Source organism: Trichechus manatus, unplaced genomic scaffold (assembly GCF_000243295.1).
Source record: "Trichechus manatus latirostris isolate Lorelei unplaced genomic scaffold, TriManLat1.0 scaffold00031, whole genome shotgun sequence".
NCBI classification, from domain to species: domain Eukaryota; kingdom Metazoa; phylum Chordata; class Mammalia; order Sirenia; family Trichechidae; genus Trichechus; species Trichechus manatus.
This window is the reverse complement of record NW_004443967.1, coordinates 10,166,391-10,193,111: the sequence shown is the minus strand read 5'-3', so window position 1 is coordinate 10,193,111 and position 26,721 is coordinate 10,166,391. Positions and strand designations below refer to the sequence as shown.

General features: G+C 37.9%; 1 protein-coding gene across 2 annotated transcripts in view; it reads right to left on the bottom strand.

Moving 5' to 3' along the window:
- The window catches only part of INPP5F (inositol polyphosphate-5-phosphatase F), an 89,384-nt gene that overhangs the window by 23,003 nt on the left and 39,660 nt on the right, over positions 1 to 26,721 (bottom strand). For both annotated transcript variants that reach the window (XM_023730011.1, XM_004374898.2), the window contains 9 exons: positions 19,935 to 20,071; positions 11,777 to 11,905; positions 10,957 to 11,124; positions 10,785 to 10,841; positions 8,279 to 8,477; positions 6,859 to 7,038; positions 5,864 to 5,931; positions 1,818 to 1,942; positions 953 to 1,030 (listed from right to left, as the gene is read on the bottom strand). In XM_023730011.1, the coding sequence (XP_023585779.1) occupies positions 953 to 1,030; positions 1,818 to 1,942; positions 5,864 to 5,931; positions 6,859 to 7,038; positions 8,279 to 8,477; positions 10,785 to 10,841; positions 10,957 to 11,124; positions 11,777 to 11,905; positions 19,935 to 20,071 (1,141 nt within the window). The remainder of the gene's footprint in view (positions 1 to 952; positions 1,031 to 1,817; positions 1,943 to 5,863; positions 5,932 to 6,858; positions 7,039 to 8,278; positions 8,478 to 10,784; positions 10,842 to 10,956; positions 11,125 to 11,776; positions 11,906 to 19,934; positions 20,072 to 26,721) is intronic.

Here is a 26,721-nt window from a genome sequence, read left to right as displayed (position 1 = left end):
GCAAGAAATATATTATTCCTAGGGAGGGGGGAGTGAGGTGCAGAAACAGTTCTGTGACACAAATCACATAACCACCAAGAGGCAGAGCTGAGACAAACTCAGGTTTAAAAAAACCCAAACCCACTGCCATCAAGTCAATTCCAGCTCATAGCGACCCTACAGGACAGAGTAGAACGGCCCAATAGGGTTTTCAAGGTTATAAATCTTTATGGAAGCAGACTGCCACATCTTTCTCCCACAGAGCAACTGGTGGGTTTGAACCACTGACTTTTTGGTTAGCAGCTGAGTGTTTTAACTACTACACCACCAGGGCTTCTTAAACTCACTTTACGCTTTTCTATATACTTAAAATCAGGAAGCACATCAAACACCATCTCGTTCCTCCCTTTTAATACCAGGGAGAAATGGATCTAAGTTATCTAAAACAGACTAATTTACCTTTACCTCCCAGGGAGCAATCATGCATCACCCTCCCCATCTAACGTCTCTGGCCACCCATGTGGTCTTAAAGTCTAATCTAGGGTTCTCGCTGTCATTTAAAGCAATTTCCTGCCTACATTTCCCCACTGTCGTCTGAGAACCATTTTCCTTCTCTGACAATTTTGATATGCCTGAAAACTGAGAGCAACTCACCACTAAGCTTCACTGCCCATTTTAGGGATGGTGAGAAAGAGAAAACGTGGACCCTGGAGCTCAGGAAGAACAGACTTACGTCCTCAACAGTCACAGAGCACTTCACTCCGTTTTGCCCAACCATCTGACACCCTCTCCCTGTTCAAGGCTAACACTGCCTGATGAAGAGCAACTCTCTCTCGAAAAGGAGAACAGGAATTTGGAAGCAAAACAAAAATACTTTCTCAGCATGCTGCTATTATTTTAGTGTTCAGTGGTAGCTAGAAAAAATACATATGATTTCAGAGTTTGGCAAACTGACTTCTCATGAAATACCTACCAACACCACTTCATGTCAAGAATAATGTCATAAATGGCATCTGTTAGTGTTTGAACATTCTCAAACTTCATTCCTCGGCTAAAATACATGCCAAAAGAAAGAAAAAAACTTATATAATAACTGAAATTTTTTTAAATGTATGTAAGAGATAATATTTAAAGTAGCTTGTAAAAATTAAAGAGAACTATTGCCAAAAGTATAACACCACTATATGCTATGCAAGAGATTATACAAATGTTTATAATAATCTGCACTGTGAAATAAGCACACTTAAGGATACACTGAAATATATTATCACAGGTGTCAGACGCTTCTTTCCCCACCAAATCCCCCAATATGCAGGCAAATTAACCCAAGCTAGAGCCAGGATTACGACAAAAGAACTTTGCTTTCAGAATGAACCACGTTAAAAGGGACATGGGAATGATTCACCAATTGTTTTTCCAGAGCAAACTCTGGTGAAGTTGATCAATAGGGAAAGAGGTAGTACGAACAAAGCATGAAGACAAGCCAGCAAGATGATTTTTGAGTAAGAGAGCTCTATTATTTCTGCCAGGCTCAGACTCAAGCAGAGAGAAAGGCTCCAGAAGTTCTTCAACTGGTGGTAAAATGGGGCTCTTAGTCTTCAAGTCACCTTAGAATAAGAAGACTGTAAATATTTTGAGGACAATTAACTCATGTTTTTGGCCAAAATAAAACCCATATGAAAATTAAAAGTAAAGAAATGATATTCTTTACCTTTCTAAAAACGAGGAGAGGAAGGCATTTCTATTTTTAGGAAAGAGAAGACAACCTAAGGTCCCTGAGGCAGCATCTACCATAAGCATTGGAACCAATCAAAACTCATTTCAGGAAGCCACCTTACCAGTGCTCATGGAAGTCAAATGAAACATAAGTGAGGTGTGAGTTGTTAAAGAGTAACACCTGCTTCAGGTAAGCATCTCCGATAATTTTCTCTCTTCCTGCCTGGTCTACCAAGTTAATAATAACCTGTGACAGTGAGGGAAAAAAAGAAAAAAATTAAGTTTAATCAGATGTTAGAATCATAATGTGATTTTTTAAATGATGTATTTGGAATTATGTTTTAGAAATATTTTAGAGCTATACTTAGCCATTAATCCATTCAAGCCTCAATTTTTTTCCAATAAAATTGAATTTTCACTTGTTACATTCAGGTTTATGGGAACTGCTTATATCAATGGCATTAATAGCTTTTCTATACATTAACCAAAACCAAACCCCCTGCCGTCAAATCAATTCCAATTCACAGCGACCTTACAGGACAGAGTAGAACTGCCCCACACAGGGTTTCCAAGAAGCACCTGGTAGATTCAAACTGCTGACCTTTTGGTTAGCAGCCGAGTTCTTAACCACTGCGCCACCAGGGCTCCTTCTATACACTAGCAATGACCAATTAGAATACATAAGGAAAAAAGATTTTTCATAATAACAAATATTTAAAACATCCAGAATAATTTTGAAAGAAATGGACAAGACTTACACGGCCAACACTATACCACTTTGTTGAAATACACAATAGAAGCCTGAATAAACGGAGAGACATACCATGCTGCTCAAAGAGAAGAGTCAATGTTGTAAAGATGTCAAGTCTCCCCAAATTAATCTATATATTCAACAATTCCAATCAAAATTTGATCAGGAACTTTTATGGACTTGACAAATTAATTTTAAAATTCATCTAGAAGAGGAAATATGTGGGGGGAAATGAAAATAACAATAAAGGGGAACTTGCCCTGTTGGAGAGCAAAACACACCTGAAGTTTATAGCAATTAAAAATATGGTAAAAATCAAACCAAACTCGTTGCTGTCGAGTGGATTCCAACTCATAGTGGCCCCATAGGACAGAGTAGAACTGTCCCACAGGGTTCCAAGGAGTGGCTGGTGGATTCGAACTGCTGACTTTTTGGTTAGCAGCCAAGCTCTCAACCACTGTGCCACCAGGGCTCCAAAACTGTAGTACTAGTATAGAAAATGACTCAAATGGAACAGGACAAACTACGCAGGGTAACTGCTACCCTGACTTCTGGCCACAGACATTAGTTTTGCTTGTTTTGCGGTTATATAAACTGAATAATCAGTTATGTACTCTTATGGGTTGGCTTCTTCTGCCAGTTGTAAATTGTTCATTCACATTGTTGTAAAGTCATTGTGTGAATATACCACTATTTATTTATCCATTCTACTGTTGATGAACAATCAGGTAGTTTCTAGTTTACTTTTATGAACAGTCCTGCTATAAACATGCTTGTATATGCCTTATGGTGAATATACATATGCATTTCTATTAAGTATATGTGTAAGAGTGGAATTCCTGGGCCATAAATTGTGGCTGCATAATTTATACTCCCAGGAGCAGTGTATTAGTTTCAGTTGCTCCACATCCTTGCCAACACTTGGTATTTCCCATCTTTTTTATTTTAGCTATTCTGGTGTGTGAGTAGTGGTTTTAATTTGCTTTTCCCTGATAATTAATGAAGCGGAACACTTTTCCATGTATTTATCATTAGCCTTTTGGATATCCTTTCTCATGAAGAGTTTGCTCAAGTCTTTTGTCCATTTTCCTTTTGGGGTGTCTATCTTTTTCTTATGGATTTACAGGAGTTTATATACTCAAGATATGAGTCCTTGGTCATATGTATGTACTGAAAATATCTTCTCCCACTTTGTGAACTGCCTTTTCATTCTTTAATGGTGCCTCTCGATAAATACAATTTCTTTATTTTAATAAGTCAAATTTATCAATTTTTCTATTATGGTTAGTGCTTTTTCAGTCTTATTTAAGACCTCAGGTCACAAAGATGTTGTTTTCCTCTAAAAATTTTATTGCTTTACCTTTCACACTTAGATCCATAATCTAACTGGAACTGACGCTTGTATATGGTATATAGGATAGATATCAAAAGTGAAATTACTAGGTCAAACAATATAAGCATATTTCATTTAATTGTTGTTAGTTGGCTTCCAGTTGATTCCGACTCGTAGTGACACATGTCTTCTGAGGCGCCACTGGGTGGGTTCGAACCACCAACCTTCAGCTAGTAGTTGACCACTTAACTGTCTGCGCCACCCACAAAATGGCTGTATCTACTTATGCTCCCTCTAGCAAAGATATCACTCTGATGACTAAGGTTCACCTGACCTAAGCCATGGTCTTTTCAATTGCCTTACATGCATGCATAAGCTAGACAATGAAAAAGGAAGAGAGAAGAATTGATGCATTAGAATTGCGTTGGCAAAGAAGAATGAACAAATCAGTCTAAGAAATACAACCAGAATGCTCCTAAGAAGTGAGAATGGAGAGACTTTGGCTTGCTTACTTTGGACATGTTGTCAGGAAAAACCAACTGCTAGAAAAGGGCATTATGGTTGGTCAAGTACAGGGTCTACGAAAATGAAGGAAACCCTCAATTAAATGGATTGAGACAACAGTCACAACAATGGATTCAAACATACCAACAATCATGCAGACGGTACAGGACAAGCAACGCTTCGTTCTATTATATATAAGGTCGTCATGAGTTGGCGCCAACTCTATGGAAACTAACAACAGCAATGTGTGAGAGTTCTCATTTCCCCAAATACCTGCCTTTATCTCTTATTATCAAACTTTATCTTTTTTTCAATCTGAATGCTTGTTTTTTATTTCCCTGATTGGGCTTTGTTTGGGATTATGCTGAATGTATGTATTAATTAAAAAATAAAATCTATTCAATATTGAGTCTTCCCTTCCAGGAAATATGGTATTTTCTCTCTATTCAGGTTTTCTTTTCTGTTCTTTGGTTATTCTCTTTTTCCCCATATATGTATATACACACACACACACACACACACACACACACACACAATATTACAACATATAGTATATATATAATTTATATGTTATACTATATATAATATATATATATACTATATATAATACATAAATCTTTTTGAATGTTTGTTAGATTTCAGGTTATTTCTGCATATTTTATTCTGTTGCTGTTAAGCATCGCTCCTGGCATTACACATTCAGAGTGGTCACTGAATGACAGGAGCATTACTGATTGTTACATATTAATCTTGTATCTCAAATCTGGTTATCTTATTGAACTTGTATTTATCTAATAATTTTCAATTGGTTTTGGCTTATATGATCTCATTCCTATATGTAAGTGTATGGATACATATGAAAGGTGGGCAGAGAAAGATTTTGAGAGGAATCCCCAAGACTATGAACCCCGGAAACCCTGCTAACTTAGAATTGAAGCCACTCCCAAAGTCCACCTTTCAGCCAAAGATTAGACAGTCCTATAACAAACAATAACACACGTGACGAACATGCTTCTTAGTTCAATTAAATATATGAGACCAAATGGGCAACACCTGCCCAAAAGCAAAGAGAAGGCAGGAAAGACTAGGTAACCTGGATGAATGGACATGGGGAACCCAGGGTGTAAAAGGAAAGGGGGAAGAGTGCTGACACGTTGCTGGGATTGCAATCAGTATCACAAAACAACTTGTGTATACATTTTTGAATGAGAAACTAATTTGTGCTGTAAACTTTCACCTAAAACACAATTTAAAAACTAAAAGATACATACCAAATTGTTATCTCCAGAAGGCAACAGTGTGGGTGGTACTAAGAGCTGACTTTCATTTCTTACTCTATTTCATGGATTGTAATAATCGATAACAGTCTAATCTCTTTATGTTACACAAATACAGTCTAACTCGATTATTTTTAAAGAATATTAAGAATATTCTTAGCTTATATGTATTTTTAACTTCATGATAAATGCTGCTGTTTGATTGTCAATAGTACATTGTTATTTTCATAAAATTTAAAGAAAGAGATACACAATCATTTCTAAATATGAAGGAACATTTTACTACTACAGATCAAAGCCCACCTGTTTCTTGTAAATTTTCAGTTGTTCTTCAAAATGGGCACAGAAATAGGCAACAGTTTCCTTTTCACCTACAAAGAAGTGATACAAAATCTATTTTTCCTTCCCATGTTTAAGACAGAAATTAGTGTCTACTCCGTCTTTACCCTTACTTTTAAATAATTTATTGATAGCTCAAATGTACTAAGATTGTCTAAAAGCAGTATTTTAAAATGAAATGCTATGCCAAAGATCTCTAATCTTTTCTTCAAAAATAGACTAAATCGAAACATACCTGAAAGCATAAACTGTGAAGTTATGACATTTATTATTTATACATTCAACCTGATTTCATATCTAAAGATTTCATATGGCTTACAATAAAATAAAAACCCGTCTAAAACAGGGATTTTTAAAAATCAAAGTTACCATATTCTTGAAGAATACAAACTAAGTTTTGAAAGAAAAATATTTTGTAAACATTTTTAAAAATCAGCCTCATTCAATAATCTGATCTGATTTAAATGACTTAACTATTATAGTGCTACAGTTAAAATACTAGAAGAAATGAAATCTTATTATTTAAAAAAACAAAAACAAAAAACCTTCATGGAGAGACATTTAAGTAGAGGCATTTTATCTATTTTTGGTAGATGCCATCTTGCTAAGATACTTCCTGCTTCTATAAATAATAGCTACATTTACCCTTACCAAAATTAAGCATTCAATGACGTATTCTTCAAAGCAATCGCAATTAAAAATCTGTGAAATAAGCTTTGTTTTGCTCTACTGTTGGGAATTTTTTGTTTACTGTTGAATAAATAATTTAAATAGTCAACAGCTATTATGATCCCTGTAATTAATACATCACTTTCTATTAAATTTGACATTATGAGTTATTGTTTTGAGTGAAGTTATCTGTCAAAGCAAATCTATCAATACCTAATTTAAAAAAAAAAAAAAAAAAGAATATTCTCTCTGAAATCATCATTTGAAAACCACATAATTGACATACTTACTTTTGTCCAGCCGAGGCCTTGGATTATATCGATACCCAACCTGGCTCCAAAACACAGGCACAGAGCCTCGTGTTTGAATAAATGACAGGGTGTGGTTATGAACGTGAATTAACTGCTCAGTCTCCACATAATTTGCAACATTTCCATTTTTATCAACTCCTCTTCTTTTATAGCGCATTCCTGAAAGAAAAATAAAATACAAAACAGCAACATTTTAAAAAATGTATTTAGTCTGACTAGATTATCTTCTCAACAAAGTATATGTATTTCAGGATTGCCTTGGGATCCAATGTGCAACTGCCAGACAGAACAGTATCAAGTTACCCAAAATCATAATTATACATATCATTGTTTTTAAAAAGCTGAAGCTAAAAACTGAAAGAGAAGGGTTTTCCCACAGGTACTAGCACTCAAGAAGGATTTATCACTGTGACACAAGCTGTCAAGTGGAACATTAGTCTTTAGAAGCACATCGCAACTCACTTTCTCCTCTTCTCTATTTATACCTCCTTTTCTTTCTCCTTTTGCTAATTCTTCCCTATTCACTTCTCTGCAAAAACTAGTCCCCAATCATGTACATTACAGGATTTAGAATCACTTAGCATTACAGCCTTCAGTATGGATTATACTTCAACATAGAGAAAACAAAAATATTCACAAATGGACCGATAAGTAACATCATGATAAATGGAGAAAAGACTGTGGTGTCAAGGATTTCATTTTACTTGGATCCACAGTCAACACCCATGGAAGCAGCAGTCAAGGAATCAAACAACATATTGCATTGGGCAAACCTGCTGCAAAAGACCGCTTTAAAGTGTTAAAAAGTGAGGACTAAGATGCGCCTGACCCAAGCCATGGTATTTTCAATCACCTCATACGTATGTGAAAGCTATACAATGAGTATGGAAAACCGAAGAAAAACTGATGCCTTTGAATTATGGTGTTGGCGAAGAATATTGAATATACCATGGACTGCCAGAAGAACAAACAAATCTGTCTTGAAAGAAGTACAGCCAGAGTGCTCCTTAGAAGGGAGGATGGCTAGACTTCATCTCATGTACTTTGGACATGTTATCAGGAGGGGCCAGTCCCTGGAGCACATCATGCTTGGTAAAGTAGAGGGTCATCGAAAAAGAGGAAGACCCTCAATGAGATGGACTGACACAATGGTTGCCACAATGGTCTCAAGCACAGCAAGACTGTGAGGATGGCACAGGACCAGCAGTGTTTCGTTCTTTTGTAGACAGGGTCTCTATGAGTCAGAACCGACTCAACGTCACCTAACAGCAACAGCACTCTGGAGCCAACTGTGCTTCCAAACCCATCATTGTCATTAGCCTTTTAACACACCTGCAAATTTTCCATTCTCACCTGGATTTGATTTGCGCATTATTGTTATCTGAGCACCACAGCTCACCTGCTCTGTGCCTGCTTCGGCGTGAAATGAGAGCCACTAGGAATCGTGGGTGAATGTCATCTACACAGGTGGACTCCTGAGGGGGGGTCTCTGGGCTGCTTTTCTCATCGTCAGATGCTTCGTTATAATTAACCACAAGTTCTTCGATCTGCACAAAACCTTGTATAATGGGGATGATCCAAAAGTTCACATCTGGTATCTGAAAACAGTATAACATCACGTTGTTTCTATTCTGTATAGGACTGCTACTTTCTTAACCCCAAACAGTAGTTAGCAAATATTTGTCAGGTTATAAAAAGTAGAAACCTTTCATTCTTTAACCATATTTTCTGTTTAAAGAAGAAACTAAGGAAGGAAGGAAAGAGGGAAGATGGGAGCGAGAAAAAGAAAGAAAATGAAGGAGGGAAGAAGGGAGGCTTTCCTTTCTTCTTTTCTTCCTTCCCTCCCTTTTCTTTATGGTGGTGACTTCAAAAGAGCTGACTGAGCAGGAACACAGTATAGGAGCCCGACTGCCTGGGTACAAATTCCAGCTTCACCAGTTATAAACTCACTGAGGTGAATATTTCACTTTATTGTGCCTCGACTTCCTCCTCTGTGAAATAGGCATAACTACTACCTCGTAGGTTGTTGAGAAGGTTAAGTGAATAATATGTGTTAAGTGTTTAGCATATTCCATGCCATATAGTAGTTATAGCACAGTATTTAACAAATGTTGCTGTTATGATTACTGTTGTTGATATAGAGAAATAAAGCTTAAAAATTGATTTTTAACTCCCAATTACATTAAGCCTTTAATAAAATATAACCAATTCTGATCACTTTATTATGAAACACATAGATCTACTCTACTTTGTAGTTTAGAAAAAAACTTGTTTCACTAAGCCAAAATCCAAGTAGCAAATGAAGGGGGGAAATGCCTTTCCTTAAATATCTTACTTTAAAAAGTAATCCAACATAATTAAAACCAAAAAAGAACAAACCCACTGCTGACTCATAGCAACACTATAGGACAGACTCATAGCCACCCTGTAAGACAGCGTAGAATTGTCCCATAGGGTTTCCAAGGCTATAATCTTTACGGGAGCAGACTGCCACGTCTTTCTCCCACAGAGAGGCTGGTGGGTTCAAACCACTGACCTTCCAGTTAGCAGCTGAGCACTTTAACCACTGCATCACCAGGGCCCCAATCTAACATAATTAGGGGAGTATTAATTAGAGATTTCCTCTTCTGTGTCTTTCAGACTAAGAATATTCAGATTTCTCAACTGACTATATATAGAGACAGTATAAGGATGAAAAGTACTCTGGAGAGTTATTCTCAGTTCCACTTTTCTCTCCCTCTATATCCATAGCTGTATCTAGACTTAATCACACAGTCAACTTCAAATCCATTTCCTCTTCAGTCACCATATACTCCAGGTCCTATCTCAGTTTTATGGAGCCTGCAGATAGGATCTCAGGAAGGTGGTTAGAATTGAAAATAGTGAATGGGATGAAGGGACTACCTGCATTCATTATTCTTATCACCATTCCCATTATTTGTATATTTGTTCTAGCAACAAACGCAAAACTTGGCAGGAACAGAGAAATAAATGTTACCAAATACCACCCTTATCAGTTTTGAATAGTAATGTAAAACGTGTTCTAATAAGAACTCTGCAAAACATATTTGAACTCGATACTGCAGATGCCGGTGGACAGGACAAATAATCATTATAAATGCTCTTATCATTTTTCTCTTCTGTCACTGGGTTTGATGGTCATAGCTTGATCAGCATCATAAACAGAGGTGAGAACAACTTCATACCTCATTCCTGATACACTGATTAGACACCACTAGAAAAAGTCAAAATCATTTATACTAACCATGTTAGTACAGATGAATGAGGTGTACCAGGAGAAACAGAAAGAAGTTAAAAGGTTTGAAATTTCTGAAAAGTTAAAAAAAAAAGATAATAATGTATGACCCTATTCAGCAATCAACCTGCTTTGTTTATTGCAAAGAACGGCAACAGGCACACAGTAGGCTTTTTAATATTTGATGATTAAATGAATATATGAACCAATTTTCCTTGGGCAGAGTAAAGAAAGTGATCATTAAACCAGAAGGAACCTCATGTGATAATCTCATCGTGTTCCCTGTCTTCCCTAATCAGATATTGGCAGTTCTGGAGTGGCCTTAGAGATCCGTCTACTTCTATTCTCTAATAAGATGAGGAATCGAAGGCTTCACACTTTCAATGGGTACAAACAAAATACCCCCTTTATAGAATTCTGCAGACAGTAGGTCCACAGCCTTCAATTATTAGTATCCTATGGGAACTTGCTAAAAAGAGAGGCTGTAGCTATGTAGTGGGACTGTGACCCACCTTAAAATAATGGCTTGGAATTCCCAAATGACTTCATTCTACAGAGGATGGCATTACAGTGAGACTTTTATTTTAACACAAGTTAAAACACTTGCTCAACAGCGATCGCTTAGGGTATTTTAGAAACAACTACTCACACCAATCTCAGTAAGATCTTGTATCATGTATTTATTCCAGAAAAATCTGTCATCAACCTGGAAAAAGAAGAGAATAAGCAGTTCAGAAACACGTTATTTAAGTTTTCCTATAAAAGCCAAACGGGTCTGTACATTGTCCGGAGGGCAAACCCTGCTCTGAGGTTAGCAGTACCTTCTGCCAGAGGGGGCGGCCGTCCCTCTCCCCAGTGCTCTGCCTCTGCACTGAATTGGTCAGGTCATAGGTCAAGCTATAGTAAAAGGATTCCGAGTCCACGAACATCTTCAGCAACTCCTCAAGTAATCTCCTCTCCAACTTCTCCTTTTCTTTACTTTCCTTAACCTATGAGAAATGACATCTACTATTATTACAGGAATAAAATGTAAAGTATTATGTAGATAACACACAGCTTCCTAAGAGAGAACTGAAAATAATCCCAAAAGGAGGAGTGTGCTGTCACAGTATGGAGAGAGCAATTAGAGTCACATAACAATGTATGTATAAATTTTTGTATGGAAAAAAATAAAAAAATAAGTAAAAATTAAAAAATCACACATGCTACATGTAGTGTGAGATTCTGGACTGGATCCTGGAAAAGAAAAAGGACATTAGGGGAAAAACTGGTGAAATCCAAATAAAGTCTAAAGTTCAGTTAATTGTATTGTGCCAACGATAATTTCTTAGTTTTGATAAATATACTAAGGTTATGTAAGATGTTAACATTACGGGAAGTTGTGTGCAGGGTATACAGGAACTCTGGACCATCTTTGCAACTTTTCTGTAAACTAAAAACTATTCTAAAATTAAAAGTTTTATTAAAAATATCCATACAATAAAACATTATTCAACCACAAAAAAAAAAGAAAATAATCCCAAGGACATGCAGAGACAATACGGCAAAGGGTTTTGAAAATAAACTTACTGGCAGGAAAATTAGCCCCTAATTTAAAACTAATCAAAAATGCACTCCAAGTTGTATCAATCAAACTCTTACTTTCTTTTTATTAGGTGCAGACACATTGGATTTAATATGCGTAAAGGTCTTCAGTAGAAACTTTGAGTCATCGGGAGATGGTATAATCTTCTCCGGTTTATTAATTCCAAAATGATGCTTCTTACAGAGCTAAATAATTAGAGAGAAAGATGATTCATTAGTATTAATATCTGCTTGTTGAATGTTCAAGTATGAGTGAAGAAGTGATGGCTATTGCTCATGCATTTTAGTTAAAAGTAAGCCTCGAGGGTTAGTAAAATGACCAAGAAGACAACTGATGTTAGGAAACACAGCTGTGGTTTCAATGATTAGAAAGTTACAGTGGAGGGGAAGACACAAAGAATACAGGGCAGGGTATACTTAGGATTTAGAGGTGGGAAATTCAGGTTAGGACCATAACTATAGTAAGTTCATGCCTAACATAGCTGAAAAACAAAATGTTCTAGCTGAGGTTATTAATGTTTCAAAAATTGGTGTCTAAGATTAAAAATACTGCAAAACACATTTGCTATGCTTCAGGGTTATTATTTCACAGATATCTGTGATAAATATTCATTAATGCAAGTTGACTATTTTGGTTGAGACGATGTTTTAAGAGTGCTCTATTGGGAATCTTAAAAGATGGACATTTCAATCACTCCCTCTCTTCCCCAATGAAATACACATAATAATACACACTCTTTGGGTCCAGAGATTTTTTAAATTTTAAGACGCAGTAATTAGGGGCTACAGGAAATGTACCATCCAACTGACTAGGGTGAAGAAGAGGATGGGAACGTGAACATGGCTTTGTTAAGACGAAAAAGGCACAGAAGTTCTAAAGAAGGCTACTTGGTTAAATCAAGGGTTTTACATACAATTTCACGTGGCTCAGCATACAAAGCAAATATTCAGAAAGGTACACAAGAATTCTATTAACCATATGCAGACCAATCCATTTTTTCAACACACTAGTTTTATAGCTCCACTAAGTAGTAGACTCCTATTAACAAGAGTTAACAGTCACTAAATGCTTACTATTATTGGTGTCTTACTTACAGAATAACTATTATCAGATGATGAACAGGATGATGGAAAAATTAATGAGGAGACTAAAATTCAAACTTTGATTATAAATGTAAAAACAAAACAAACCAAACGCCATCTATGTTTGATCAAATTTGGAAGTGGAGACTGATAACTGGACCAAGTTTTCAGATGCTATGGAACCTCCAAATGACTTTGTCTTTTTCAAAATTATGACTAATAAAAACTCTATTCACATGGGTCTCACAACATGATTACAACTTTACACTGCTCCTGCCCTAATGTTAAAGACAAGGGAACTAAAGATGAAGTAGAAAAGACTGACAGTCCTGCCAAAACGGAGCTAACTTAATTTCCCTTCAAACAGTGAAACTAACAAGATCTTAGGTTGATGGAGAAGGAGAGAAGAACTAAGTACACAGACACACCTCCAGCGACTCTCCCCTTTCTCAGCTGAATCACTGCCCTCAGCATACAAATGTAAGTGGTAGCCCCAGATTTACACGTGGGCCAGGTAAGTAGTCCTGGGAAAACCATCACTCCCCTCTATCAACATATCACACCCCCCACTAGCACCTTCCTTGGGAGAATATCACTGGGACAGCAGAGAAGCATTTTAAAGATGCTTTTTAGTCCCCTGCTGCTGTTTCTGCTTGTAGCACTAAGCAATTGTTGGTTAGCAATTTTTATATAGAATGTTAGTAATTATCTAGTCATATTAATAACACTGTCTTTCACAAAATCTGAAGACATGGCCAAACCTAGTTACAGATTGCTGCAATTTTAGTATTCAAAACAGGATATTATGCATTCAAATCAGCAAAATTTCCCCAAAAGGATGAATAAAAAACTATTCTAAAGATATAACTATTTTAAAACAAATCTGTAACAGCATTCCTATTCTGCACCCACCCTTTCCTCACTCCCAGAAAAAGGGGGGTACAGTAGGTTTTTCTCTTCAAGGCTAATTTCCTCCTTGTATCTCCTATTGGATTAGGGCCTTGCCTCACCATTCACTCCCTCTCTCCTCTGTTCCAACCTTTCTTTCTAACGGCTCCTTTCCTGCCACCTATAAACATGTTTAGTATGCCAGAACTTTTTCGTTTAAATCCATTCTTCAACCCTGGAATTCCCACTGGGAGTCAGCAGGGTTCAAACAGTGTCACAGTTAGCACAGTCATTGGACCTGTGAGGACTACAGTCTGACTGGGGTAGGTTAAAGAATGAAGGCCCCAATTAAGTTTGGGCAGACTGAAACAAGTAACCTCCTCAGCTTTGAAAAGGATAAAGCTTTTCTCTCTTCTATGGATGTCCTCTCCACGCTGTTTCTTCCTCTGATCCCTAGGGCACCAATCACTCTGGGCTCTTTCCCACCTCTGAATATTCTTTCTCAGTCTCCTTTGTTGGTGTCTCTTTCTGTCCCTAAGATGTTGGTGTTTCCCAATGTTCTATCCTTAGTTCTCTTCTCATTCTTCATGCTGTGTCTAAAAAATTTCATCTTCTTTCATCAGGTCAACTACCACTGTATTTGTTGACTCATTCTTTTACCCTGAGTTCACGACTCATATATTCAACATTTCCCCGTCACTGACACACTAGTCAACATCTGTTTCCCAAATCTTGTTCCTCCTCTGGCATGCCCTTGTCAGGTAACAGCTGACCCACTGGATCACTTAAGCAAGGCCTTGGCATCATCCTCCATTATTCTCCTTAAAGTTTTTCCTACCAACCCAACCACTTCATGGCCATTGCTACTGTGTTAATTTAGACCTTCATCTTTTGTCTGGACCAGTGTTTCTCAAAGCAAGTTCTCCCCCATGGTAGACCCATCATCGCAGACCCAGTATGGCAGAGGAGAATTCTTGTTTATGCAGGATTATCCCACATAGTACAGACAACCTAACAGCTTCCTTTCTCATGAGCTAAGGAGTCCCACACTAGCACCAAGCTGCAAGTAGTGAGCTTGGCCCCAGGTCCTCATCTCCCCATTTGGCCTTTTACTCCCCTTTATTTACAGTGTAGGGGACAAATTTCTAACTGTCACGCCTGCTTCTGGACCCAGAACCCAAGTGGCCAGTGCCTTCAGTTCTTTGCACTGTGCAATTTCCGGTCCACAGGGATGCTACTTCCCTCTGAGCCCGGCAATGTCTCCTGTTTTTCTATTTTTTACCTATCCTCATACTGTGGTTGGAACATAATTGGTATAGGCCCATTATCCCTTAACTTCCTTATCCACAACTCCAAAATGCCAAAAACTCTGAAACCTGATAGTTTTTAAAAAGTTTGTTGCAAACTCATTAAATGGCAAAACATGCCCTGAACTGATATGAGGTTATGGATAGTCAACGCTGACCTCCTTTAGTATGAATATTCATGAGTCTTTAAGAAATATTAATGTGTTAGATTGTGGGGATAATGCTTTAGACTCACTAAGATATATAAAATACTTGGAATAACCTTTTGAAAATCCCCAAAACTCTGAATTCTAAACCAAATATGGCCCTAAAGGTTTCAGATACATCAGTACAGATCTGCAGAGCAAAGCACAAACTCAGACTTTAACCAGAAGTCTTTCTCTGTCTCTTAAAACTAATTTTTCTAAATAGAAACTAAAATTATTTTAGATACACACATTTTCAAAGAATATTTTAGAAGCTTCTACATAGTTATCTTTAGAAAAGATAAGACAGACCACTATCTTTCTGAAAGGGTTAAATTCAGTCCTGCCAAAAAATAGGAGTAGAGAAAATTACCTCTTGGGATCCCTTCCAGTCCTACGATGTTTTGTTTAAACAAAGCCCGTGGGATTACAAGGTATAGGGTTGACAGTGGGATCACATTCCCTTTTCCAGAGGCCCAGCCAGTTTTGTGTAGTATGTGCTTAGGACCTTATCACAACTTTGATATACGTGATCTGAGAAAGAAAACCACCACCGCAGGCCCCACGATACGCTCCCCTGCTCTTTCTATTGTTGTTACAACTTACGTTTCACAACCAAGATTAAGGACTGATGGTGCTGCTGCTATTTAAGAAAAGGAAAACAAACTGTTTTACTTTAAAAGTTTGTATCTAGCTATATCCATCTGGAACTAAAATTTTAAACAGATGTCTAATGGGAAACTAAATATGGAAAACGATGCAGTTATCTATTAAGACGATGAGATAAAGCAAACAAGATATGCAGGCTTGGAATATAAGCCTACAAAACTTTAAGGGGTGTTTTTTTCAAAAGAAAGAACATCTATGTTCTCAATTTATTTGAACCTCATGATTCTTCATACCCTATATAGATCATTTTAAAAGACTGGCACAACGCTTTGGAAAATAGTCTAGCAGTTCCTCGAAAAGTCAAAGTTACCATATGATTCAACAATTTTATTCCCAGGTATAAATCCAAGAGAAATGAAAACATATGTCTATACCAAAAATCTATACATGAATGCTCACAGCAGCATTATTCATAATAGCCCAAAAGCAGAAATAACATAAATATCTATCAGCTAATAAAAGGATAAATAAAATGTGGATATATCCATATAATGGAATATTATTCGGCCATAAAAAGGAATGCAGTACTGATACATAATACAACATGTTGAACCTTGAAAACATTATGCTAAGTTGAAGAAGCCAGTCATAAACGATCACATACTGTATTATTTCATTTATATGAAATGTCGAGATACGCAAATCCAGAGATTAAAAGCAGATCAGTGGTTGCCTAGGGCTGAGAGGAAGGAAGGAAATGGGGAGTAACTGCTAATGGATATGGGGTTTCTTTCTGGGACGATGAAAATGTTCTAAAATTGATTGTGATGATGGTTGCACAATTCTGAGAATATACTATGAACTACTGAATTGTGCACTTTAAATGAGAGAATTTTATGGTATGTGAATTACAGCTCAATAAAGCTGTTATTTTAAAACTGGCGAACAAATAAAACATATACTTGAAATAAAAAGGCAACTGAGGCTAGAAAACTAGAAATTTCTATGAATACTAGACTCTGAAACGAATTGCTTCTGCTCCAATTACAGAAGTCAGGCTAGACCCTTGCAAAGCAGAAACAGTGACCCTGCTAAAGAGCCTGAGGGTCCTGCTGGGAAAGAATGAAAGCAGCAGGCTAGTCAAAGTGATACACAAGCCTCCTAAGACAAAAGAATCAGTTTTTTTTAGAAACGTCTTTTTATGTGCATGAAATATGTATGTTCATGAAGAAATAACAGAATAAAAGTAGGAGAAAATATGTAAAAAAAAAAAAAAAAAAAAACACTATCCTGAAAAATTGCTCCTCTAAAGAGCTTGGGGCAAATGGAAACAACCATTAAAACTCACCAGAATACTGACAATGATTATATCTAAGTAGTGGGATTTTTTTTCTCCTCCTTCACAATTTACTGTATAATCAGAAAAACGAGGCTCCTGAAAGCTCCTTTTAAATGGAGCTGTATGGGAGCTGAAACAAGGATCCCAGAGAATTAAATTAACATGTAGGAAAAAAGCAAGTGATTCCTGATTTTCAACATAGCTGTTCTTCGCCCCTCCTCCTATGATTCACTGTGTAAAGCCCTTTTGCCATAAAACAGGATTTAAAGGAAGGGAAAAATGCTTAAATGCAAATTTTAAAAATTACATTCTCTTGAGAGAAAGGAACAGCAAACTATTTGCTAAAACAGGATTCGGAAATGCTTTCTTTATAGTGACTTTTACCCTTAATTAGCAAGCGTTAACATATTTCAGCCCTTCACATGGAACATAAGCTTTAGTGGCCCTGATACGTGCTGCAGCTTACACAGTCCAACAGTCCTGTAAAAACACTCAACCATGTCATGGGGGGAGGGCTCATTTTCATATGTATTAATTTGAAGACATTCTCTTTCACTCAAGAATATCAAGAAAGAAAAGGATAAGTCTGAAGCATAAAGAAGTCCTCAAAGCTTAAATAATACTTACTCTTTTGTGTTTAAAAATTTCATGTAAATGTTATTTCCTAAGTTTTTTTATTTTAAACAATGAATGGAATCACTAGCCCTAGCAATCTCAGCGGCTAGTCTCAGAAATGTTCCAGATTGGTGGCCAAGAAGGGTATCAGAAAATCTCCCTGAAAAGTGTAAGAGGGGTTCCAATCTTCTCTGGATGAGGAGTGACTTAATATCTCCAGGGCTGGGAGTGTAGAACCATCAAGGGAATGACTGCAGGGGGACGAGGTGCTGGGCAAGCTGGTCTCCTGCTCTAAATCTAACTGCCAGGGCCCCCAGCTGTCTGCTCAAACCAGAGTGCCAGCCAGGGGGTGCTCACCCTCAAGGGAGACGTCCTAGGCAGCAAGCCATGCTGAACTTTCAATCTGTCAGCAACACCATTCAAAAGACATTAATCACAAATTTATTGGCTTAGTAAACTAACGCAATTCTTGCTTGTCTGGCTGTTCTTCATTAAAGTAAGATGCAAACAAAAAATGCAAACATTTGCTTTTAATAGGTCTAATTGCCGTCTGGAAACCCTGGTGGCGTAGTGGTTAAGTGCTATGGCTGCTAACCTAAAGGTCAGCAGTTTGAATCTACCAGGCACTCCTTGGAAACTCGGGGCAGTTCTACTCTGTCCTGTAGGGCCTCTATGAGTTGGAACCTCTGTGGGGCAGTTCTCCTCTGTCCTGTAGGGTCGCTATGAGTTGGAACTGACTTGATGGCAATGGGTTTTGTTTTGTTTTTTAATTGCCATCTAAGTTACTTGCCTCTGGATCAGCGATAGGGAATAGTGTTCTAGCAGAAATACCAATGAAAGCAGAATAAAAAGTACTCTAGTCTCTTTTTTAATTCCTGTAACAAATATTTAAAATCAAGGCCCTCTTAATTTTGTTTTAATGTTTCTTAAAATCAGATTGTAGAATTTCTAGTGAAATCTGAAGCATAAAAATACTCATATTTTTACTTATTTTTTAAACGATTTAATCCTGCCCCTAAACTTCCTCCGCAAGAACTCAGCATGGAAAAACATGTGGTACTATGTTACCTACTGTTCAGGTAACAGGGAGGCAGCTCAGCAGAGTGACACAGAACCGGACTACCGGAGTCCAGGTCCAAACCCTATCATGTGCCAACTATGTGGCTTAATCCTGGCCAACCCTCCTTTCCTTATCTGTACAGCGTGGATCAGAACAGTCCCCATCTTATAGAGTGGTCTCAGGGACTAAGTATGATAGCCTATGTAACCTACAAGGCCTGCCTGGCACACAATAAACAAAACAGGACTCTAGCCGAGTGCTGACAGTCCCTACATGCAAATCCGACACTGACATCTGACAGGACACAAGTGCTCCTGTGGGTGTCCTCTACCAGGAGGCGGCACAGAGGGCTGGAAAAACACCAGTCCTAGCACTCTCAATACTTTGACCTTAAGGCGCTCTACTTGTGGGCTTGGTTTCCTCCCTGGAAAATGAAAAGACTGCACTAGATCAATGGTTTTCTTTCTTTTAAAAAAAAATTTTTTTTAATGACAAAAGTAATAATGCCTAGAAAAATTTCGACAAATATAGACAAAACAGGATAGCGTAAAAGTTAAATCCTCCCTTCTTGATTCCCCTGCTCCCAAATCAGTACAGTTTGTGCAGAGCCTAGGGGGTCCCCTGGAAGAGGGAGGCTTCCCAGGAGAGGTCAAGTGGACAGAGCCCCAAGGATCCCCCATTACCACCTCAACCAAAGCAGCTCTGCTTTTATGTGTTTTATATACTAGATTTTACAAATTTCAAGACAAGGGCTCCACTAAAAATAAGAAGTTTGAAAATCACAGGATTAAATTATTTTAACGATATTATCCAGCTCTAGGAAATCCCTGGGTGGTGAAAACGTTTAACGTGCTCAGCTGCTAACCAAAAGGCTAGAAGTTCAAGTCCACCCAGAGGTGCCTCGGAAGAAAAGCCTGGAGAACTACTTCTGAAAAATCAGCCATTGAAAACCCTATGGAGCACAGTTCTGCTCTGACACACATGGGGTCACTATGAGTCGGAGTCGACTCAATGGCAACTGCTAATCCAGCTTTAAAACTGCATGATTCTGGCCTACTAAACCAAATCCTCATCTTTGCTATTACATTTATATCTAATTTCTGTAAAATTTCCTGTGATTTCACCTTACCTCTAGCTCAAGATCCTGAGGCTCCATTTCAGAAAGTGATAGCACAGCAATTTTGGTAATTTTACAGACTTCATGGTCTCCTGGAAGTTTGCCCACCACTGCTTTCTGCCGAATTAGAATAAGCCACCATGGAAGATCTGAAAGAAAAATGACTTATCAATAGCTGCTATGTAGAGTGCCAATGTCCTGGCAAGATGATGATAAATAATCTAACAACAACAACAACAAAAATGCACACATTTAAAAGATACAACTTGTTAAAGTAAAACACAAAGAAAGATGTAAAAATGGCCCGTCTTGTTATTGTGAGGCGCCATCGAGTCGATTCCGACTCACAGTGACCCTGTGCACAACAGAATGAAACATGGCCTAGTCCTGCGCCATCCTCACAACTGTTGTTACGTGTCAGCCCACTGTTTCAGTCACTGTATCAATCCATCTCGTTGAGGGTCTTCCTCTTTTTTGCTGACCTACTTTACCAAGCATGATGTCCTTCTCCAGGGACTGATCCCTTCTGATAACATGTCCAAAGTACGTGAGAAGAAGTCTTGCCATCCTCACTTCCAAGGAACACTCTGGCTGTATTTCTTCCAAGACAGGCTTGTTCATCCTTCTGTCAGTCCATGGTATATTCAATATTCTTCACTAACACCATAATTTAAAGGCAACAATTTTTCTTCAGTTTTCCTTATTCATCGTCCAGCTTTTGCTTGCATATGAGGAGACTGAAAACACCATGGTTGGGTCAGGCACACCTTAGTCCTCAAAGTGACATCTTTGCTTTTTTACACTTTAAAGAGATCTTTTGCAGCAGATTTGCCCAATGCAATGCATCGTTTGATTTTGTGACTGCTGCTTCCATGGGTGTTCTGTGGATCCAAGAAGAATGAAATCATTGACAACGTCAATCTTTTCTCCATTTATCATGATGTTACCTACTGGTCCAGTTGTGAGGATTTTTGTTATCTTTATGTTGAGGTGTAATCCATACTGAAGGCTGTGGTCTTTCATCTTTATCAGTAAGTGCTTCAAGTCCTCTTCGCTTTCAGCAAGCAATGCTGTGTCATCTGCATACCGCAGGCTGTTAATGAGTCTTTCTCCAATCCTGATGCCTCGTTCTTTTTCATATAGTCCAGCATTTCGGACTATTTGCTCAGCACAGCATACAGATGGAATAAGTATGGTGAAAGGATACAACCCTGACCACACACTTTTCCTGACTTTAAACCACACAGTATCACCTTGTTCTGTTCAAATGACTGTCTCTTGATCTATGTACAGGTTCCTCATGAGCACAATTAAGTGTTCTGGAATTCCTATTCTTCGCAATGTTATCCATAATTTGTTATGATTCACACAGTTGAACGCCTTTTCATAGTCAATAAAACACAGGTAAACAACCTTCTGGTGTTCTCTGCTTTCAGCCATGATCCATCTGACATCAGCAGTGATATACCTCATTTCACATCCTCTTCTGAATCCGGCTTGAATTTCTGGCAGTTCCCTGTCAATGTACTGCTGCAACTCCTTTTGAATGATCTTCAGCAAAATTTTACTTGCATGTGATATTAATGATATTGTTCGAAAATTTCCACATTCTGTTGGATCACTTTTCTTTGGAATGGGCACAAATATGGATCTCTTCCAGTTGGTTGGCCAGGTAGTTGTCTTCCAAATTTCTTGGCATAGGCGAGTGGGCACCTCCACAGCACTGCATCCGTTTGTTGAAACATCTCAACTGGCATTCCATTGATTCCTGGAGAAGCCTTGTTTTTCCCCAATGCCTTCAATGCAGCTTGGACTTTTTCCTTCAATGCCATCAGTTCTTGACCATATGCTACCTCCTGAAATGGTTGAATGTCAACCAGTTCTTTTTGGTACAGTGACTCTGTGTATTCCTTCCATCTACTTTTGATGTTTCCTGCATCATTCAATATTTTGCCCACAGAATCCTTCAAAACTGCAATTTGAGGCCTGAATTTTTTTTTTTTTTTTTAGTTCTTTCGGCTTTAAGCATGTAAAAAGATACTTAATTGAGTGTGTTGGGTGCTGTCTAGTTGATTCAAACTCACAGCAACCCTACAGGACAGAGTAGAACTGCCCCAACAGGGGCAGTTATGGGAGTAGATCAACAGGTCTTTTCTCCTGCAGAGCTCCTGGTGGGTTCAAACAGCCAAGCTTTTGGTTAGCAGCCCAGTGCTTAACCACTGCACCACCAGTGCTCCTTTCATTCATAATTACCTGTTGCCATCAAGTTGATTCCAACTCATAGCGACCCTAAGGACAGAGTAGAAATGCCCCATAGGGTTTCCTAGGCTGTAATATTCATGGAAGCAGACTGCCACATCTTTCTCCCAAGGAGTGGCTGGTGGGTTTGAACCACCCACATTTCGGTTAGGAGCTGAGCACTTAACCACTGCGCAACCAGGGCTCCTTTTCACTCATAACTAGGGAAACGGAAATGAAAACATTTACATCATTTCTCACTTATCAGATTGGGGACGATTAAAAAGTATGACAACACATCCTGTTAGCAAGGCTATGAGGAAATAGGCACACTGGTACAGTGTGGGTGGGAATACAAACTGGCACTTTTCTGGAGGGAAGGTTCACAATATCACAATACCAAACAATATACCAGAAGCACTTACTTTTTGATCCAGCAATCCCACTCCTAGGAATCTGCCCTGAAGATACACTACAAAGATATATACTCAAGTCTATTCATTGCAGCAGTTTGTAATTGTGAAATATTGGAAACAACCTACATGCCCACACATGGGAGAGTGGCTGAATCAACAATAGCACATCCACACAATGGAGTACTCTGCAGCTGAGAGAAGAATGAAGAGTTCCATGAACTGATAAGGAGCGGTTCCTGAATATATTATAAAGTAAAGAAATCAAAGTGCAAAGGTAGCTAGAGTACGCTACCCTTCATGTAAGAAAGAAGAAGATATAATATACATGTATCTGCTCATCAGGGGGAAGGGGACATAAACGATAAATCAGAAATTACTGAGATCGGTTACTGACACATTAGTTGGAGACAGCGAAGGAGGAGGAAGAAGACCAGACAAGCCAACATTTAGAACCATGTGGTTATCCTCCTCATTATTATTGGTTTCACCAAGGTTTTTTCCTATTCTTTGAGATTTTCTAAGTAAGTAATACTATTTCTTTTCTTTACAACATATATATTTATTCTTTCACTTTTTGTATTGTATCTAAAGTCTATGCTTTTTTCATGAGGTAGAAACAAAGCTGTAGCAAATGAAAAGTACCAAACACAGAGTAAGAGTTCAATGTCAATCTCCTCTCTGAGTGTTGTCAGTTTTACACATTGATCAAAAAGAAAAATCAACCGAACAGTAAAATGGATGAGGAAATTGATATCTACTAGTTATAATCTAAGTAATCGAACCTTAACTTCCTTCTTCTTTGGAAAATGGTATGCTGATAAGCTTCCTGGAATTTTTTTTCCCCTCCCAACTTAGCTTTAAATTTCCTTGATAAAGAAGGCATAAAAGAAAACATTGATTAAATTTGATTAGGCTAGGATCAAAAACTTCAGCATAGCAGAACAAAGTTAAAAGGCAAACTAGAAAAAAAAATTTTGCAGTCAAAAAACTAATCTCCCTATTTTATAAAGAGTTCCCAAAATCTGAAAAGAAAAAGACAAATGATCCAAGAGAAAAATGAGCCAAACATACGCATACACAAGTCAGACAAAAGGAAACGCAAGTGGCTGTAAAGATATGAAAACATCCTCAACCTCATTTATAACAAGTGAAATGCACATTAAAACTACACTGAGACATCATCATTCACACTAATGAAATACAAAAATGTATTTTCTATCACACTGGAAAAATTCAAAAAATGTTATTATGCAATTTGTATGGCTGTGGGTAAACAGACATTGTTGTGAGAATGTAAATTTATACAATCTCTATGGGGACAACTTAGGAATATCTATCAAAATCATAAATGCTTCTACCCTTTGATGGAACAATTCTGGTTCTAGTAATTTATCCTAAAGATATGCTGACAAATGAGGGAAGCTACAAAGGTACAAGGTTATTCACAGCAGCATTATTTATCATAAAGTAAGATACAAAACAGGCTAAATTATGATACTTCCATACAGTGCAATATTATACAGATATTAGTGTGCTAGCTTTTATGTGTGTCTGTCATTGTGTCATACTGCGGTGGCTTGTGTGTTGCTGTGATACTGGAAGCTTTGCCACTGGTATTTCAAATACCAGCAGGGTCACCCTTGGTGGACACGTTTCAGCTGAGCTTCCAGACTAAGACAGACTAGGAAGAAGGACCTGGCAGTCTACTACTTCTGAAAAAATTAGCCAGTGAAAACTTTATGAATAGCAGCAGAACACTGTCTGATATAGTACCGGAAAATGAGCCCCTCAGGTTGGTAGGCACTCAAAAGACAACTGGGGAAGAGCTGCCTCCTCAAAGTAGAGTCAACCTTAATGACGTGGATAGAGTCAAGCTTTTGGGACCTTCATTTGCTGATATGGCACAACTCAAAATGAGAAGAAACAGATGCAAACATCCATTAATAATCATAATATGGCATGTACAAATTATGAATCTAGGAAAATTGGAAATTGTCAAAAATGAAATGGATATCCTAGGCATTAGTGAGCTGAAATGCACTGGTATTGGCCATTTTGAATCACACAATCCTATGGTTTATATGCCGGGAATGACAAATTAAAGAGGAATGGCATCACGTTCACCGTCAAAAAAGAACACTTCAAGATCTATCCTTAAATACAATGCTGTCAGTGATAGGATAATATCCATACACCTACAAGGAAGACCAGTTAATACAACTATTATTCAAATTTATGCACCAACCACTAAGAGCAAAGATGAAGAAACTGAAGATTTTTACCACTTCTGCAGTCTGAAATCGATCAAACATGCAATTAAGATGGATTGATAATTACCGGCAGTTGGAAAACAAAGAAGGATTGGTAGTTGGAAAATATGGCCTTGGTGATAGAAACAACACCAGAGATCACATGATATTATTTTGCAAGACCAAAGACTTTTTCATTGCAAATACTTTTTTTCAACAACATAAACGGCAACTATACATGTGGATCTCACCGGATGGAATACACAGGAATCAAATCAATTACATCTGTGGAAAGAGACGATGGAAAAGCTCAATATCATCAGTCAGAATAAGGCCAGGGGCCAACTGCAGAACAGACCATCAAATGCTCATATGCAAGTTGAAGCTGAAGAAAATTAGAACAAGTCTGCAAGAGTCAAAGTACAACCTTGAGTATATCCCACCTGAATTTAGAGACCATCTCATGAACAGATTTGATGCAATGAACACTAATGACGGAAGACCAGACGAGTAGTGGAACAACATAAAGGACATCATACATGAAGAACGCAAGAGGTCATTGAAAAAACAGGAAAGAAAGAAAAGATCAAAATGGATGTCAGAAGAGACTCTCAAACTTGTCCTTGAACGCAGAGCAGCTAAAACAAAAGGAAGAAATGATGAAGTAAAAAGCCGAACAGAAGATTTCAAAGAGCAGCTTGAGAAGATAAAGTATTATAAGGAAATGTGCAAAGACCTGGAGACAGAAAACCAAAAGGGAAGAACATGCCTGGCATTTCTCAAGCTGAAAGAACTGAAGTAAAAAGTCAACCCTCAAGTTGCAATACTGAAGGATTCCACGGGGAAAATATTAAATGACACAGGAAGCATCAAAAGAAGATGGAAGGAATACACAGAGTCACTGTACCAAAAAGAACTGGTCAACGTTCAACCTTTCCAGGAGGTAGCACACGATCAAGAAGCGATGCTACTGAAGGAAGAGGTCCAAGCTTCACTGAAGGCATTGGCAAAAAACAAGCCTCCAGGAATTGATGGAATTATCAGTTGAGATGTTTCAACAAACAGATGCAGCATTGGAAGCACTCACTCGTCTATGCCAAGAAATTTGGAAAACAGCTACCTGGCTAACGAACTGGATGAGAACCACATCTGTACTCATTCCAAAGAAAGGTGATCCAACAGAATGCAGAAATTATTGAAAAATATTAATATCATACACAGTAAAATTTTGCTGAAGATCATTCAAAAGCAGCTGCAGCAGTACATCACAGGGAACTGTCAGAAATTCAAGCCAGATTCTGAAGAGGTTGTGGAACAAGGATACCACTGCTGACTTCAGATGGATCATGGCTGAAAGCAGAGAATACCAGAAAGATGTTTACCTGTGTTTTATTGACTATGAAAAGGCATTCAAACTGTGTGCATCATACAAATTATGGATAACACTGAGAAGAATGAAAATTCCAGAACACTTAATTGTGCTCGTGAGAAACCTGTACTTAGACCAAGAGGCAGTCATTCTAACAGAACAAGGGGATACTGCGTAGTTTAAAGTCAGGAAGGGTATGCGTCAGGGTTCTATCCTTTCACCATACTTATTCAATCTATATGCTGAGCAAATAATCCAAAAAGCTGGACTGTATGAAGAAGAGCACGACATCAGGACTGGAGGAAGATTCATTAACACCTGCGATATGCAGATGACACAACCTTGCTTGATGAAAGTGAAAAGGATTTGAAGCACTTACTGATGAAGATCAAAGACCACAGCCTTCAGTATGGATTACCCCTCAACATAAAGATAACAAAAATCCTCACAAATGGACCAATAAGCAATATCATGATAAACAGAAAAAAGATTGAAGTTGTCAAGGATTTCATTTTACTTGGATCCAC